This window comes from Heloderma suspectum, chromosome 4, assembly GCF_057233095.1.
Source record: "Heloderma suspectum isolate Gila_16-S chromosome 4, 16-S_ref, whole genome shotgun sequence".
Lineage (NCBI taxonomy): Eukaryota > Metazoa > Chordata > Lepidosauria > Squamata > Helodermatidae > Heloderma > Heloderma suspectum.
In genome coordinates this window covers 163,686,215-163,703,422 of record NC_139461.1, presented here as the reverse complement: position 1 = coordinate 163,703,422, position 17,208 = coordinate 163,686,215, and the positions used below count along the sequence as shown (strand labels likewise).

Genomic DNA, 17,208 nt, shown 5'->3' with positions numbered 1-17,208 from the left:
CCCAATAGCTCGTGGTTCAGAGAAGCTGTCTGATCCAACCATTAGGTATGCCTGTGTGCTGTAAGTTTCCCAATAAAGTCTCCCCCCACCCCCAGCTGGAATCCCAAAACACAAGCGGGGCTAGAGCACCTCACCCAGTATCAAACCCTGCTGTTAGAAGCCATGAAGGCAGGTATGAAGAAGTCAGTTAATATGACCAAGGTGTCTAAAGTGCTGCAAGGTGCCACCGAGGCCCCAGAGCGTACTTGGAGCGTCTTTTAGATGCCTATCGCCAGTATACCCCACTCGACCCATAGGCCCAAGAAGACGTGGACAAGAAAATAGAAGAAGACCCAGCGGAGGCAGAGGCACAGTGTGCCCAGTGTGGACAAGATAGACATTGGTGGCATGAATGCCCAAATAAAATAAATCAAATACACAAAGGAGAAAACCAAAAGAGCCAGAACAGGCAAGAAAAAAAACAGCTTGAGAGGGGCCGTGACATTGACTGTGAGAGGCCGTGACATTGACTTCATGACTGACACTGGAGCGGCATCAAGAGCAAGCAAACATTAGCCTTAAGCAAGAAGTCCAAACACTGGGCAAAGTTCTTCAAGCCCAGCGTCGCTTTGTCTTAGAAAATAAGCCCCCAATTCCCATCACAGAAGTTCATCCTTTCCAACCAAGAGATGAAGTATAAGTTAAAAAGTGGAAAAATGACCCTTTGACTCCCAGATGGAGAGGACCAAAAACTGTTATACTTTCCACCCCCACAGCTATGAAAGTAGCTGGAGTTAAACCCTGGATACATTAGACACGAGTCAAGAGAGCGAGAGGGGGGAAATGGACTGTGAACAGAAATCCTGAAAATCCTTTAAAAATTATTCTGAAAAAGCAGTAAGAAGACACAGGCTAGACCTTACTGTGGGCACACCGGGAGACTGTCCACCTTGCGTACGGTCAGACCTGCAACTGGGGAAAATTGAAAAAAGGGACTAGACCCTACTGCAGCTAGCCAGGTGAATAGCTGCCCAGAGTACGGTCAGATCCCAAAGAAGATCAAATATGCATGTTGTAGTGTTAGTGGTGCTGTATTATAGTTCCTTAATAAGGTGTGAAAAAGGGGGGTCTGCCCCTGGAGGGGGAAGTCTGTCCCAGCGATTCGCTGATAATTACTGGCTTCACTTGGCTAACATCACTGGAGTAAAGCATTGTTCATCCTAATTCTACCAGTGTTGTTCATAGAGATACTGTTATGCCTTTGCATTCCTTGTCTTATGCGCTGTTTAACCAATCTGTTTTATGTCTCGGCTAGTAAAACTGCCGCCCTCTACGCTCTAATAGCCCAACAGGAGGTTAAGTTATATGTATGTTATAAAAAGTTTTGTATGGTGCTTTGCAGACTATTATGAGCATTTGCTTATCAGAAATGCTATAATTGTAATAAAATTATGCATTTAAGGGGGGAATGTAGCAGCCATATCGGGGGTCAGACTAAGTAGCCTCATGCAGTCTCATGCTTCTTGTTCTTGCTGAGCTCTTGCTCTCTGAAATATATGTTTGTAAGCTGACGAGACACAGGAATTTCTTATCATGTCAACAAAGGCTAAGGTCATAGTGATATGTATATCATGTTCTCTGCTGTTCTCTGCTTATCATGGCTACCCTATAACCCATTTCTTGTATTATAAACAATGGTGCTAGGAGAAGAAATGTTGAGGACTGCAACCCCACATGGGAGGGAGAGGAGGAGCTGTTTCCTATGTGTCACAATATCTATAAAAACAATGTGCTGATGTAAATCGGAGCTTTTGGCTCTTTGGAAGTGATTCCAGCCTTAAGCCCGCGCGTTAAATAAAGAAGAACTCTTTTTCCTTCACTCCGTGGTCTCTCTGACTCTGAGTTCTGCAACACTAGTACTCTTCCTCATCAGACTATGCACCCTAGAACATGCTGCAGAACCTTCCACAATACAGAGGGCTCCATGGCAGATACACACAGGTCCTGCAGAAGACAGGTTGATGTGGAAGGTAGAAAGTTTGAAAAACAGCTATTTTAGGCAATAAAGAAAGGTATGTTTTATGTAACGCTCCCCTTGAAGAAAGTCCAGAAGCATCAATTGGGGAAAAATGTGGCAGCTCGGCTGCTAACTGGTGCATATTATCAGGATCATATTACACCTGTCCTGAAAGACTTACACTGGTTGCCAATTGTTTTCTGGGCTCAATTCAAGGGGTGGGTTTTAAACATTAACACTTGAAATGGCTTCGGTCCTAGCTCTCTAAGGGAGAGCTATCCCCTATCTTGTTATGAACCTGTCCATTTATTAAGATCTACAGGAGAGGCCTTCTTGGGGACACCATTACCTGCAGAGATCTGTTTGTCAGGCATGAGTGAAAGGGCCCCAAACTCCCCCAAGAACTATGATTGTCCCCCACTCTTTTGGCCTCTAGAAAGGGTGGAAATACACATCTTTTTAATTTAGCCTTTAAATTATGTAGTTTAATGTTTTACTGTTTTTAATGCATTTGTTTTCAGGTGCTTTTGTTTTAAATTGTTGTGCACCGCCTTGATGGCCTTTCATTTATTTTTTTAGCAAATAAGGCATAATAATGATAATAATGATAATAATAATAATACCTGGTGCTAAGAAAAAGAGCAGTAAAAAGGTCAGAGAGAATAATATAGTCAAGTTTAGGTTTCTTCAGCTGCTCACATAGTTCATGTGCTCGATAACCTGCAAAGTAAGCAATGCATAAAATTACCTCTCTTCATTACCACAGTCACTACCATTCGGAGCTGTTAGACTGACTTACCCAATTGGATGGCTAAGGGCAGGTTCCCCAGGCAAAGCTTCATGTAAGCCAGTGATAGTGCCAGCTTAGCTATTATTAATAGTCCTTCTCCAACAACTTGAAGGTGAGAACTACGTTTGATGGCCATTAATTCATATTTCATCCATTCATGTTGGCAGCCCATCAGCTGACAGCAGAGTGAGAATTCCATGTAGGAGGAGATGATCTATGATATTGCAAATAACAAAACAAGTGGAATTTGTTCCCTGTGTAGAACGCTCTATTAGACAGAGCCGGTTTTACCACCAGATTTAAAGAGGCACCTTGATAAATCAGAAGCCCGCAGAGCTTATCTTGACCTTTCCTTGACCCTTTCTAATCTGGCTTCCACCTTGGTAAAAAAAGACCAAGATGGCATTAGTAGGTCTGGAGGATTATCTTTGTTTGGATATTAACAAAGGGAATCTCTCACTGTTGATTCTGCTGGACCATTCAGTGGATTTTCATACAGCAAACCATAGTGTTTCTTAGATTGCCTTGAACTGGAGTGTCGGGGAAAGCACTCCAAGGGGTTCATTCTTTCGATCTGAGAGATTTCAGAAGGTGATAACTGGAGAGGCTGCCTCGGGTCTCTGAGAATTGTTAAGTGGAGTTCCACATGGCCCAGTGTTATTCTTGATGCTCTATTTGAAGCTGCTGACTATCTGTAGCTTTACAGCTGGGTGTCAATACACTGATGAAACCCTGCTTTACATAGGCTTGACTAAGTACCCAGAAGCAGTCATCTCAGTTCTTAGCCAGTGTTTGGAGGCTATGGTCAAGTGAGGGAAAGAGATTGACACTGAATGCTAACAAAATGGAGCTGATTACTGGTAGGAATTTAGACTGGCTGGTAGGTCTAGAGGAGATAAACTTACAGTGGGGTCTGTGTCACCTTATTGGACCAGGTAAAGGGACTGGATGTGCCCTTTAACTTGGCCTTGCTTTGGGTGAAACATATTGCTAGAACTGCCTATTTCATTTGCAATCAATTGATCAGGAGGCTTTGCCTTCTTCTAGATGGGTTTAGTTTTGCTACACCGATTGCTACATTTGTAACTTCCAGACTTGATAATTGTAATGCACTCTAAATGGGATGGCCAGTGAAGATGATCCGGAAGCTTCAGCTGGTGAATGTTGAGGCACATCTCCAAAGGTAGATGCATACTCTGTTTTGCACCAGCCTCAATAATTATCATTTTGTTTCCAGGACTAATTTAAGGTGCTGATTTTAACCTTTAAAGCCTCACACAGCCTGAGCCCCTCATACTAGGTCTTCCCATATGAGCCCTCTCACAGTCTGAGGTCAAATCAGTTGGCTCTGGTGTCTGTTCTTTCCATACAGGTTCAGATGGCGGTGCCCATGGGTTGGGCTTTTTCAGCAATAGCTGAAATAACTTTGGAACTTCCTCCCAGAAGAAGTTAGGAAGGCATCAACATTACTGTGCTTTTTCTTCTGAAAAGGTTGAAAACCTTGATTCTACGAGTCTTTCAGTGAGGATTTAAATTAACTGAGGCTACCTTGCCTTATATGTGCTTTGATGTTGGTTTTATAATTTTGTTGTTTATATTTTGAGCTTTTATGCTTTGAGCTTTGCAAAGAAGTATTATGAAACATTTTAATTAATAAATAATAAATATATGGCAGCAAATTGATGTAAAAGTAATGCTAAGTTTCAAGATCACAGAGATTAATCTCATTACATCTTGTAATGTCTGAAAATGTCTCTTCATCCTAAAAACATGCCTTGGGAAGCCCCTGTGGCTCCCATATATGAACCCAGGGTGAAAAACACACTGTACATATCTCTGTACTGAGTTATTTAATTTGAGAGAAGTCTGTTCTTTTTTCTGATTCTACAGTCATGAATGTGCAAGAGGACCACCACTGCACTTCTAAACATGAAGAGTAGGAAACAAATCTAACCTTCTACAATTTTTTCACCAGCCTGATTGTGAGAATGACATGGGCCCAAAGGTGAGGAAGTTGATCCACTCAAAGCAATCTAAAGTGTGAGTTCTCAGGCATTACTGGGTACATGCTTTCTCCATCACAGAGAAGGAACAATGCAAGGATGGAGTAGCCTGCAGAGCAAGGTGGAAAAGTTTTCTGGTTATGATGGATGTACCTGGGACTCATCTTCAGACTCCTCTGCACAATTGACCTTCATGAGAGCTGCCAAGCGGGAGAACTTCTTGCTGTTTCTGGCAAGATCCTGGCTGAAGAGCTGCCACAGCAGGGAAAGGCAGTGACCTTGCTGGTACAGAATAGCTAGTCTCTTCTCCCTGCTACAAAAAATGACATAGCAGCCTAGAGGGCCAGAGAGCCTCAGACCCTGACCCAACTTTCTAGCTGTGACATAATCTAGGGAGCCCAAACACTCTACTGCAACAATAGAGGAGGCCAGGTGGTTTGGAGAGACTCGTACTCATCCAGGTCTATGAGGAGCCTCTTTAGAACCACTTGTCACGATGGAACCAAGGCTCCCTGTTTGGTTTCTGAGTCAGATTCGGAGGCAGAACTAGAAGAAGCCCAGATGAGACACAGAGTGGAGGAGGAAATCCCCCAAGACTTTCCAGGAGTCAGGGATGAATCTTCTCGGGAGCTTAACAAACAGGAGGCTTGGGTTCAGAGACCATCTTCCCCTTACCCCGCTATAGAATTCTGGGGGGAGCACCGGAATTGACAGATCCCAGAGTCCATCACAGGGTGAAGTGGGTGGAGCTGAGAGGAGGTAGGAGGCGGTCCACCAGATTGGCTGCACACCAGAAGTTGAGTCAGGAGGACCCTCCCTGAAGGAGGAGTCCAGTAAACGCCTGCCAGGCACAGCAGGAAACTGTCCATTTAATTGATAGGCAACTGCCTTGCTTTGTTTAGGCTTAGAGGGCTGCTCCTAGCCTGCACAGATGCTACAGGTGTGAAGACGTGTTTTGACTGAATAAAGATGTTGTGGATAGCACAGCAAATCTCTGTTACCTCATTATTCACTGGGAGGGTTTGGAACCCTAACACCACTGTTACGTAAGGCCTTATGTGGCAAAAACATGATGTGTGTTCTGACCTTTGCTTTCCCTTTGATCTAGATCATACTTGCACAACATAATACATACCAAACTGAACAGCAAAAATTGGGGATTTATTGAGCCCCAGCGGCCAACAGCTGGTGGTTGGTGTTTGGCTTCATGCATCTGCAGTTGTGCAAGTCTTATCTAGATTAAGGTGGAACTGTATGTGGCTGGGTTTGGAAAGCAGGTGGTCACTCCCTGCATGCCTAAGAATGACCACACTGCCATAAGAAGGAACTGTAATAAAACACTTAAGAGAAAGAAAATATTGGGTCAGCATTCAGGGTAATGGTATACACCTATCACTGGCAAAGAAAAGCAGGAGAAAGATCAACACTTGATGAGACCAGTTCAGAGCTATAAGAATGCAAGTTGGCATGTCCTATTTCAGCTGATGTGGGAGCAGCGTAGGCTCAGTCTCAAAGGTGGTACTGCCAAGAAGACTGGAGTGGGGAAAGAGAATCTTCACAGTTTTCAAATATTTAAAGTATTTAAAATATATTTCTGATAATCTAAGAGAGACTTCCCTAACCTAGTGCCCTCTGGATGTATTGGACTACAATTCTGTATGCTCTGGCTGTGGGCTGCTAAGGTTTGGAGGTGCCAAGATAATGATAAGCCAGACCCAAGTTTGCTTACAAGGAGACTTCCTGCAGCAACATAGCACAAATACTGTCTTGGGCCACTGTAATCATATCTAAAGCCAGGCGGTTCTGCAAAATAGCAGCTCTCATGTTGTCAGCTCTGTTCCAATGGCTTCTAGTGCCTCAGCGGCGGCACTCAATACCATGTCCACTGCTCTTCCAAAGATATTCACTTTGTACATTATGGCAGCCACCCCACCCCCAGGGAACAAACTCCAAGCATAATCAGCTGCAATGAAGATGCCTCATTGCCATCTCACATTCCAGGCCCTGTAATTCCCTACTGCAGCGCTCTCTAAGGTATTCACAAACCTGTGGGGACCCCATGACAGTCCCAGGGAGCACCTCCCAATCCACCCTGGGGGAAACCACAGGTACACTTTTTCTCTACAGATCTAAAGCTACCATTTGGGGTAGTTAATGCCAGGATGCTCTTTCTAATTTGTGCATACCCATCTTGGAATGTTGTCACTTGTTCCCAACACACTAATGGCTGTGGTGGGGCCTATCCCATCATGTAATTACTCAAAACCCTCTTTGATTTATATGGATTTGTTTGCCTCTGAAGGCACTGACATCAAACCATTGGGAACCACACTCGGTATCATTCAGAGTTGTAACTGACATTAAAGACGTTTTCAGGTATCATATAGTATTTAAAAATCATAAAATGCACAAAACAAACTTTCATTGAAATCTAACACCATGACTGGAAAACACCTCTTGCATGGTGAGGCATGATGGAGCAGATCCAGCAATCATACTGCTCCTCCAGGTTACATGGTCAGGGCCCATCAAGATCAAGGGAAGGGCATACTCACACATGCAAAGAGTTCTAGGCCACCGCTTTCACATCGGCAACTCTATGCTGCATGAGTTCTGGCAGAGGGAAGTCCAAAAGCCGTAGATCAAACTCAGCCTGCCGTACACTGAGCTGACTACAAACACAGACACACAATCCACAGCAATGAGAGTTCAAGTCTATGAAAAGCCTCATAGTACTTTTCATGGCAAGTCTTTAACAATCCAAAGTTCCAGTCCATGTGCAGAGTGTCTCTTAAAAGCCCAGATGATGATGGATCCAAACAGAGAAGGCTTTGGGCAATGAAGACGAGATGTTTCCAGCAAAGGCTCCCTGCCTCTGCATCAGCTTAAGGGAGAAGGTGTGACTGTACACCCCTTCCAGATCCCTCAACAGACAAGGGCCTTTAGTCATAGAATCACAGAATCATAGAATCATAGAATAGTGGGGTTGGAAGGGGCCTACAAGGCCATTGAGTCCAACCCCCATCTTTTCATCAAGGTTTCTGTCTAAACAGGGCAGCACTGCTCAGCTCTCCAGCAGTGATGCTTCAACCTGGGCGACTCTTCTGCAAATCCCACTCTGCCCCTGTCAGGCTCTCACAGACATCTTCCAGTCTCCCTGCCTGCCAAGGCTAGACCAGCGGCGGACAAGGAGTTGGGCAACTCCCCCTGGATCCGCTCTGAGAACACTGACAGAGATAAGCTCACACAGACTCTGACATTCTAAAAACTGTATAGGCCCAAGCCCTTCCAGGCTACTTCTGGCTACTTCTATCTTGGCTATAACTTACAAGGCTTCACTGCATTACTGAAGCTGGGCCTTAAAATTATTTTTGCTCTCATAGCACCTCTTCACTCTAAAAATTTACTCTCCTCCCCTCACACTTTCTCGGCTTGGTTGCTTGGAGACTGCTGAGGGGAAGCGACTGTCTAAACTAGGGAGCATGTAAACCCATTGCCAGTGCTTCTGAGCTTTCAATGGGTCTAGTTGGAAATCTAAATTTAAGCTATGTAAAACACATTAAAAACATCTCTTTTGCAAGGAGAAAAGGAGAGATCTACATTGGCTGTCATTCTTAAAGCTGTTCACATGGCATTACACACTATAATTGGCTATGATCCCCTCCCCTTTGCAAATCAGTGAGATTTCTTTATTGCAGGGAATCCCATGGCAAAAGTTTCATGGTTACACTCTTCAGAATCAGAAATCATATAGCTGATGGTCAGTAGCTACAGGATCTATGTAATTCTAAAACAGTTCAACATTAAACACTATTACCATAACTGAGATCTTCAATGTGGTTTCTCCACTTCATTCTGCCTTGGGACCATCCTCTGGTGCGCTTTCCACTCTAAGAGGGGTCTAGCCTGTGCCCTGGGTGCGAATTCTTCACCTTTACTCCATTCCTCAGCTTCATCTTCTGGGACTTCATCTCCAGTTTCCACTTCTTAGGGATTTCATCCCAATCAGGTTAAGTGATGATGTTGCACACTTCAGAACGCTTTGGGCAATTCCACCGAGCTCGGAGTATCCGTGTAATGGCTAATTCTTCAGCCTCACGCTCCCACGCCTTGTTAGAGGCCAGGCTGTCTTGCAATGTTTCTCTAATTAACATCTTCAAATCTTGTTCTTTCCCCAGCTCGTCCTTGAGCTTTTTTGCTTTCTCTCTCCATTCAACTCCTTCTGCCTGACAGTTTGCAATGCTGTTGGCAAAAGCCAAGCCAGAGTTCTTGCACCCTGCGCCTCCTTAGCTGACCACTTTTCCAGCTGCAGAGATTCCAATGCAGTTTCCAGAGCCACTGGCGTGCTGTCCTGCTTGGCCTCTGGGCAGGCTTCCAGTCTGCCCAGGACCGGCGATGGCTTTGCAACCGGACCCCACAGCTCCTACTGCGGACAGCCCAGGAGTCGAGTTTGCATGCCAACAACCACATCCTCCTTCTCTTTGAATCTGAATATATCAGTTCTCTTGGCACCCTGCTCGCTGCGCCAATTGTATGACCTGGCTGTGGGCTGCTAAGGTTTGGAGGTGCCGAGCTACTGATAAGCCAGACCCAGGTTTGCTCACAAGGAGACTTTATTGAGTACTTACAGCACACAGGCATACCCAATGGTTGGATCAGATGGATTTTCTGAACCCAGAGCCAAGGGGTACAATGGGTTTTATACCATACATGTTAGCAGTGAGGCAGCATGACAGAAGCAAGTGTTAATTAGCATTCATCTGCAACTTTCCCAGCATGGGCTAACTAACAGTGCTAGTTCAGAAGGAAAACAATCAGAACTTTCCCAGCACAGACACCTGTAGCTCGGCATAAACATAGCCTCACTTCTCAGGCACATCCTAGGCCCTGATAAGATACTAGCCTTCATTAGCATGGAATGTGCTGAGGCCGTGCTATCGACCTTTGACTCATCTCACATGCTCAGCGGCCCGCTAGCAAGCGAATTGCACTAATAATTAACCTAAGCAAAGCATTATGGATCTCTAGGTCCCTCTAAAACTACAGGTGACTTGGTTACACTCTTGGGGCCATTACAAACTCCCACCATCCCCAGTCATCATGGCCATTGGTCATGCTGGATCAGGAAGATGGGAATTATGTTCCAACACAGTTGGAGGGGATCAGGTGTGGGAAAGCTGATCTAAGATGACTAGGAACCATTGTTCACCTCATGCACCCTGATTGGGATAAAATGCAACCCAACACCTTTTCCAGTTGGCTTAAGCATGTTTAACTCTGTACTGGATGGGTTCATACCACACTACGACAGATTCCAGTTAAACATTAGGAGAAAATATCATGACCCAAAAACCAGTTGAGCAAAAGACTATGCTGTCATTACCTAAGGAGCCATGGAAATGGTGCCATCCCTTTACTTGGCCTGCTTCCAGATGAGGCTTTTACTGCACCATTACCTTGCCTCATTCATGGAATTTTACTAGGGGTGGGGGCAGGGAGGAATTCCAGACAACATCATTTTCCACTCGTAGCCCTCCTGTGTTTGCCTACTACTTCTCTCATAATTTTCCTTACTGCAGAAAATCCATTAAACAAGATGGAATAATTGCACAATGCCCTCTGATTGTTACCACTAGGAGCCCTTTGTCTGGAAGCACCCTTGGAAGGTTTTCCAGGAGAGGCTGGATTGGCATCTACCTGTGCAGTACTTCAGGTCTAGGGCATGGACTAGGTGGTACACAAATCCCTTTCAATTTGGTAGTTCTGTAGCCCATCCACATTCAGCCATTTTTAAACAGTTAGTCAGAATCTCACCCACTGCGCATTTGCCAAAGAGACTGCTTCTTCTGATGAGATAAATGTTTGGACGATTCCACCATGGACATGAAAAAGGCTCCCACAATAGTCACTGGGAAGCTTCTCTTCAATAAACTCAAAGCCTTCCTCATCATTTTTTTTGCCAAAGTAATTTGACCCATATTGTAAGAGACCTACAGAGACATGTGGAAGAAAACAATACAAGAATTATTGTTCTTTAGTGTCCCAGGAAGTGAGATATCTGTTGGTGTGACTGACCTCAAGTCAGATATGATTATGAGTAGGGATGGATAAATCTATCCATTCCTTTCATTTTCTCATTTTTTCAATCTTAACTTCAGTTTGTGGTGAACTCTGAGAATTTCTTTAATTAAAAAAAAATTGTACTCATGTTTGTGTGAATTTCTCCAAACACATGCATTTTTGTTTGCAATTTTGCTTAGTATGCACATTTTTAAAAGCTATGTTCCTAATAGAATGCATTTTTAAGATTATTTTCACAAATATACTCATTTTTGTATGCTTGTTTCCCCAACATGTACATTTTTATTCACATTTTTAATTGGAGAACTCCATTGCAAAGTTGGAGAAGTGTGAATTTTGAAGGATAATGGAGTTTTGGTTTGTATATTGGTTTGAATGTATGAAATTAGGTAAATTCACATTAAAATGCAGACCAAACAAATGTTCACCCATCCCTAATTATCAGCCATAAAGAGGTAGGAGTAGCTCTGTCCATGGAAACTGACAGGCAGGTACAAAGATCAGAAAACACTGGACACTGATAGCCATGTGAACCTGAGGGTAAAAGTAATCATCTATATACTGGTGAAATCAGAGGCAGATACCCCAATTCTGTGGTGCCTGCTCCTGCATGCACATGGAATTGAGAATTCAGAGGTGTCAGTGGCAGCAAAACAAAAAAAACCCTCCTCCATGATTTTTCTGGCAACGTGTATGACAATGGCATATGTTAGAGATATGTTCCTAGCAAGAAACTAGAAAAAAATCAGAAGGGTAGGTGCAGTGGCTAGAGAGTTAGGTCAAATAAAATACTCTTTTTAGACTTGTTTGCTTTCTGCTCAATTGGCACCAAAGTTACAGCAAGTGCAACAGGGACAGTAGACAGGATGATGGATGTGAAGCAAATAGTGCTGGAGGTGGAAGGACTTGGACATCCAGGATTTTTTGTGCAAACACCCAATGATGCACCTTCAGCTCCACCAAAACGCTTAACAATCTTGCTCCTGGGAGAGAGAACTAGTCAAGAGCACTGAACACGGGATCAGCCCTGTGCTGTATTACTTCATCATCCCTCCCCGAAAGGACCGGGATTGGAAAGCACTGCTAAAACCATTCATTATGCTTGGAAGCTAGAGCTGCCAATCACAACACTACACTAATTAAAGACTCCCTGTCTGTGTTCCCTGAATGACAAATGTACCTGTAGGACCCCAAAACCTAAGGGTGCACCTAGGGGTGTGCTTGGGTCATACATCACTGCTGTGGGATGCCCCTTTGCTTTTGTGTTTTTTCTTCCACACACATTCGCAGCTGCAGAACTAAACATACTTAGAAGCAATTCTCATTGACCTGTGCTGCTCTTACAACACAGAGCAAGATGGGTGGCTATTGTTCTGAATCTGCACCTATCTGGAAAAAACAAAGGACCTTTTCAAGAACTACCGGAAGTACAAGCTGGGTTTTGAAGAGGCAGAGGAACTAGAGATCAAATCGCCAACTTTCGCTGGATCATGGAGAAAGCAAGAGAATTCCAGAAAAACGTCTATTTCTGCTTCATTGACTACACTAAAGCCTTTGATTGTGTGGATCACAACAAACTCTGGCAAATTCTGAAAGAGATGGGAGTACCAGACCACCTTACCTGTCTCCTGAGAAACTTGTACGAGGGTCAAGAAGCAACAGTAAGAACCAGACATGGAACAACCGATTGGTTCAAAATTGGGAAAGGAGTACGACAAGGCTGCATATTGTCGCCCTGCTTATTTAACTTAAATGCAGAGTACATCATGAGAAACGCTGGGTTGGATGAATCACAGGTCGGAATTAAGGTTGCCAGGAAAATTATCAACAACCTCAGATACTCAGAGGATACCACCCTAATGGCAGAAAGCAAAGAGGATCTAAAGAGCCTCTTGTTGAGGGTGAAAGAGGAGAGTGCAAAAGCTGGTTTGAAACTCAACATTAAAAAAACGAAGATCATGGCATCTGGCCCCATCACTTCCTGGCATATGGAAGGGGAAGACATGGAAGCAGTGACAGATTTTATTTTCTTGGGCTCCAAGATCACCGCAGACGGTGACCGTAGCCATGAAATTAAAAGACGCTTGCTCCTTGGGAGGAAAGCTATGGCACACCTAGACAGCATAGTCAGAAGCAGAGACATCACCTTGCCGACAAAGGTCCGTCTAATCAAAGCTATGGTTTTCCCAGTAGTAATGTATGGCTGTGAGAGCTGGACTATAAGGAAGGCTGAGCGCCGAAGAATCGATGCTTTCGAACTGTGGTGCTGGAGAAGACTCTTACGAGTGCCCTGGACTGCAAGGAGGTCAAATCAGTCCATCCTAAAGGAAATCAACCCTGAGTGCTCATTGGAAGGACAGATACTGAAGCTGAAGCTCAAATATTTTGGCCACCTAATGCGAAGAGAAAACTATCTGGAAAAGACCCTGATGCTGGGAAAGACTGAAGGCAAAAGGAGAAGGGGACAGCAGAGGATGAGATGGCTAGATAGCATCACCGATGCAATAAATATGAACTTGTCTTGAGCACGCTCTGGTAGAGAGCGGAGGACAGGAAGGCCTGGTGTGCTATGGTCCATGGGGTCACGAAGAGTCGGACACTGAACAACTGAACAACAACAATGAGTTGAAAAGGTCCTTTGTTTTCCCCCAAATTATCCTGCTTTGGTATGATTGTTGTTCTGTGGAGCCTGGGGTGCAACTGCAGCGGAAGCAAGGGGGGCCGTGAAGCCTCCATTGCAGTGCACGCTCACAGCAGCTATGGGCCAGCTGGTCCTGCTGAACATGCTGCTCAGGGTCACTGGAGAGCAGGTGCGCCCACACACTCCTCTCCCTCACTGCATTTAGAGTGGGGCTGAGAGAGGAGAAGGGGAAGCCTATGGGGTTGGGGCGGGGGAGGAAGCTTGTTGATCCCGCAAAGTTCCACCTGTCTGCCATGCCAAAGTGGTTGTTTGGGGCGGGGGGATATCCCTCCATAATTGTCTGCATGTACCATGGAAAGAACAAATCTGATTTCCTGAAAACGAGGTTTAAAAAAAGAATCAGGTTGCAAACTGTTTCCATTTTAGATGGCCCCAAGGTATTCAACATAAAAGAGTAAAGAAGAGTTTTGCAGATATTTATTTTTGCGTAAGTTGATGAGAATGAATATGTTTGGCAATATGCAGGTGGTATTGTTCCTCAAATGTTATTTGCATGCAATGGATCACATTTTCTGCCATACAACAAAGCTAAAGTACTCCAGAAATTAGAAGCCACAGGAAAGGATACCATACATTATACTAGTTATTATGACAACCCAACAGCACTGAGCCATGAAAAATGGTAATACTTTATGGTATGACAATATCAAAAACATGCAACATGTTAGCCTGCAAGAACTTTACATCTGCATTTGTAGAAAAACACATTTAATCAACAGACATTTATGATATAGTAGTCTGGTGTGTTTAATTGGTCCACCAAACATTGTGTGAAAGAAAAGAGGGAGATGAAATGAACTGGTGGGAAAGGAACATGCTACCACATTTCATCTAAAACTAAGATGTCACATTTCCCCAAACTGCGTGCTCATATTAAGAGCAAAGAAGAACTGATTGAGCATCAAGCTAGCTATGCATTTCAGGAAGTTTACCCAGGTAACCACCTGAAGAAATTCATGGTAACAGCAGGCACAGCTACTAGTGTGAACTAGGACCATGGGTTTAGTTCCCCACTCAGCTATGAAGCTCACTGGGTGACCTTGGACTATCTCTTAGCCACCCTACCTCACAGGGTTGTTGTGAGGATAAAATGGGGGCACCATGTACACTACTTTCAGCTCCTGGAGAAAAGGCATGCCAACTGGGCTTGTACAACTTCACTCAAGCACAGTGATAGGGATGCTGAGGTTGTCATTCAGTCCCTAGATACTGACGTACTATTGTCGATCCAAATATATCCAAACATTCCTCCAAACATTTCATTTTTAACAGGAAAATGATTAAGAACAAAGAACACTTATTGGCTCAATTTGCCAGTACCTGGGCCAAAATGAGTTGAGGCAATATTTGCTTGGCATCTATTCACTGGAGATCCTGTTATGGAACATTTAGCCGGACATTTAGCAAATGTGTGGTGCTTCGATGTGTTCCTAGACAAAATGGGGAAGTTTTGAAAAGCCTGGGGGAAAGCAGGGTTGTAATGAGATTTCAAATAAGGCTACTTGTGAAAGTGTACCGGTCTACTCAGTGTCTATGAGCAGAACTGGGGCAAGAAGCATAGCCCATCTCAGGTGCGCCACTCCCAGTTCTGCTCACAGCACCCCAGCAATGGGGGGGAGGAAGAGCCTCCTCTGTCAGTGTGTTCTATTCATGCTTGGCTTCCCATCTCACTGGTCACTATAGTTCACACCTTGGTTTTTTAGCAGGATCATTCTTCTTTAATCACTGGTTTTCACAGGAGCTTTAAACAACAATGCTGCTCTCCTGCTGCTATCTCACAATTTCCCCTCCCTCTCCTTGTGTTGTCTGAGAATGGGGAGAACCCGGCATTTTCTGTGCTTGCGATTGAAATTGCCATTTTCCCCACGTGTATTTCCCCTTTAGTGCTTTGTCCTGCTTTGTGTGGGCGTGTGCTAGGGGGTATTGAGTAACATTCTCATGACAACAAATCAGCGGGGGGGGGGGGGCAGGACACTGAACAGGCTTCCAGTGACCCTTTCTGCCTCTCTCGCATTCCACTATGGGCACTTGACCTGTAAAGTGGTTACCCATCCCAAATGCTTCTCTGAGATCTCCCTGAACGCAACAATGCTTACTTCTGAGTAAACTCTTTGGCTTAAGGCTTTCCTTTCCTGGGAGTAAGTGCCATTGAAATCTGTGTGGCTTGCTTCTGAGTAAGCATGCATAGGAGTGCACTGAAGGTCTACTTACAGTAGCAGTCTTAAGGTCTCCCATCCAGTTCAATGCATTTACTTTGAACCTCTCCCTCCCATTGACTTCCCTGACTGCTCTTTCTCCCTTTTGCTCACCAGATTGATGGGCTTTTTTCCTCCCAGGGTGGATGGGGGAGTCTCCCTTCTCAGCCACGCAAGAGAATGGCTTGACAGTTAGGATTTCAATAGGTAGTAAAAGTGCCTTTTCTCCCCTGAATAAATTCATCATGCAGAGCTAGGAATGGTCATTTTTAATGGTTTCCTTTTGAGGTGTGGAGTTGTTTTAGATAAGGCAGCAATGCTTAGGTGGTTTTCCACAGTACTCCTTCCCACCTAGCCAGCCACTATCTCTTCTCCTAGCCCACCTTGCAGGGTGTTTGGGAAGCCAGAATAAGGGGGAAGAGCAATAACAGCATGTGGGCCGGGGGGGGGGCAGGGAGAGAAGCAAGCCCAATCTAATGAAGAGGGTGTCCCCGTGAAGTGGGCACCTGGGGGGGGGGGTGCTGCTAGGGACGGCTTGGTGCATTGACTGTATACAAGTTGTTTGTGGATTTCTTACTTCTGTAGTTGGGACCTGGAAATCGGTATACCGTTCAACCTCAAAAGCAATGTACTGCATTTAATTCCATCACACACTGACATATTTAACAGAAAAGGACTAGCAGTGCCAGCAACCTCGCGGTAAGCCACAGAGAAAACTCTCTCTCCCTGGCCACAAAGTCGGAGGAAGGAGGGTGCAGGGGACCAGCTCCCATAGCCCACTATCCAGGTCACTAGAAGGGCTTCTGACTTCCTTTCTGCTGTGGAGGAGTGGAGGGACAGGTAGAGCCATCAATCATGTTACAGGAACCAATGAGCAGGGGAGGGGAGGGGGCATGGGGCCAGCAGCCCCCTTCTGTCCTGATTTTTCCATGCAGGTCTGCCCAGCCATGAAAAGGTGTAGAGCGGAGGGATGCGCTATGAGACATGCCTGTATACAGGGCCAGTCTGAATCCCGTAAAGGATCCGGAATCAAAAGGACCAGTTTGTAGTGGGATAAAATGCCAGGTGTAAAGAGAGCCTATAAAGATGGAGTTTCTTTTTCCCATCCCCAGGGGCACTAATGTAACAATTCATTTCTATAGGGGTAGGAAAAAGAAGATCTGGGAGTGAAACCAAAGGCTACTCCTATGTGGATGCAGCTAAATCCCATCAGCTGATGTTTTTCTTTTTTGCCCCTGTATGTTTTTTCCCTGCTTCATAAGAACTCATGGCTCTATTATTTCCTATCAGGGAAATTAAAGTAGGAGGTCATTACAGGCTGGAGGTTAATGCCACCCCATGGGTCACCCTACTCTCTGGTATAAACCAGGATGAGCAAAAGTGGTGAGACATGTTGCTGTTGATTTTAAATCCATCAACTGCTTAATGATTTACAGAAGTAA

At 44.7% G+C, this 17,208-nt stretch overlaps 1 protein-coding gene across 1 annotated transcript in view; it reads right to left on the bottom strand.

Moving 5' to 3' along the window:
- The window catches only part of ADCY10 (adenylate cyclase 10), a 170,279-nt gene that overhangs the window by 40,550 nt on the left and 112,521 nt on the right, over nt 1–17,208 (bottom strand). The window contains exons 29-32 of the mRNA XM_084851606.1: nt 10,604–10,779; nt 4,943–5,102; nt 2,796–3,000; nt 2,620–2,716 (exon numbers count right to left, since the gene is read on the bottom strand). Coding sequence (XP_084707732.1) covers nt 2,620–2,716; nt 2,796–3,000; nt 4,943–5,102; nt 10,604–10,779 — 638 coding nt within the window. The remainder of the gene's footprint in view (nt 1–2,619; nt 2,717–2,795; nt 3,001–4,942; nt 5,103–10,603; nt 10,780–17,208) is intronic.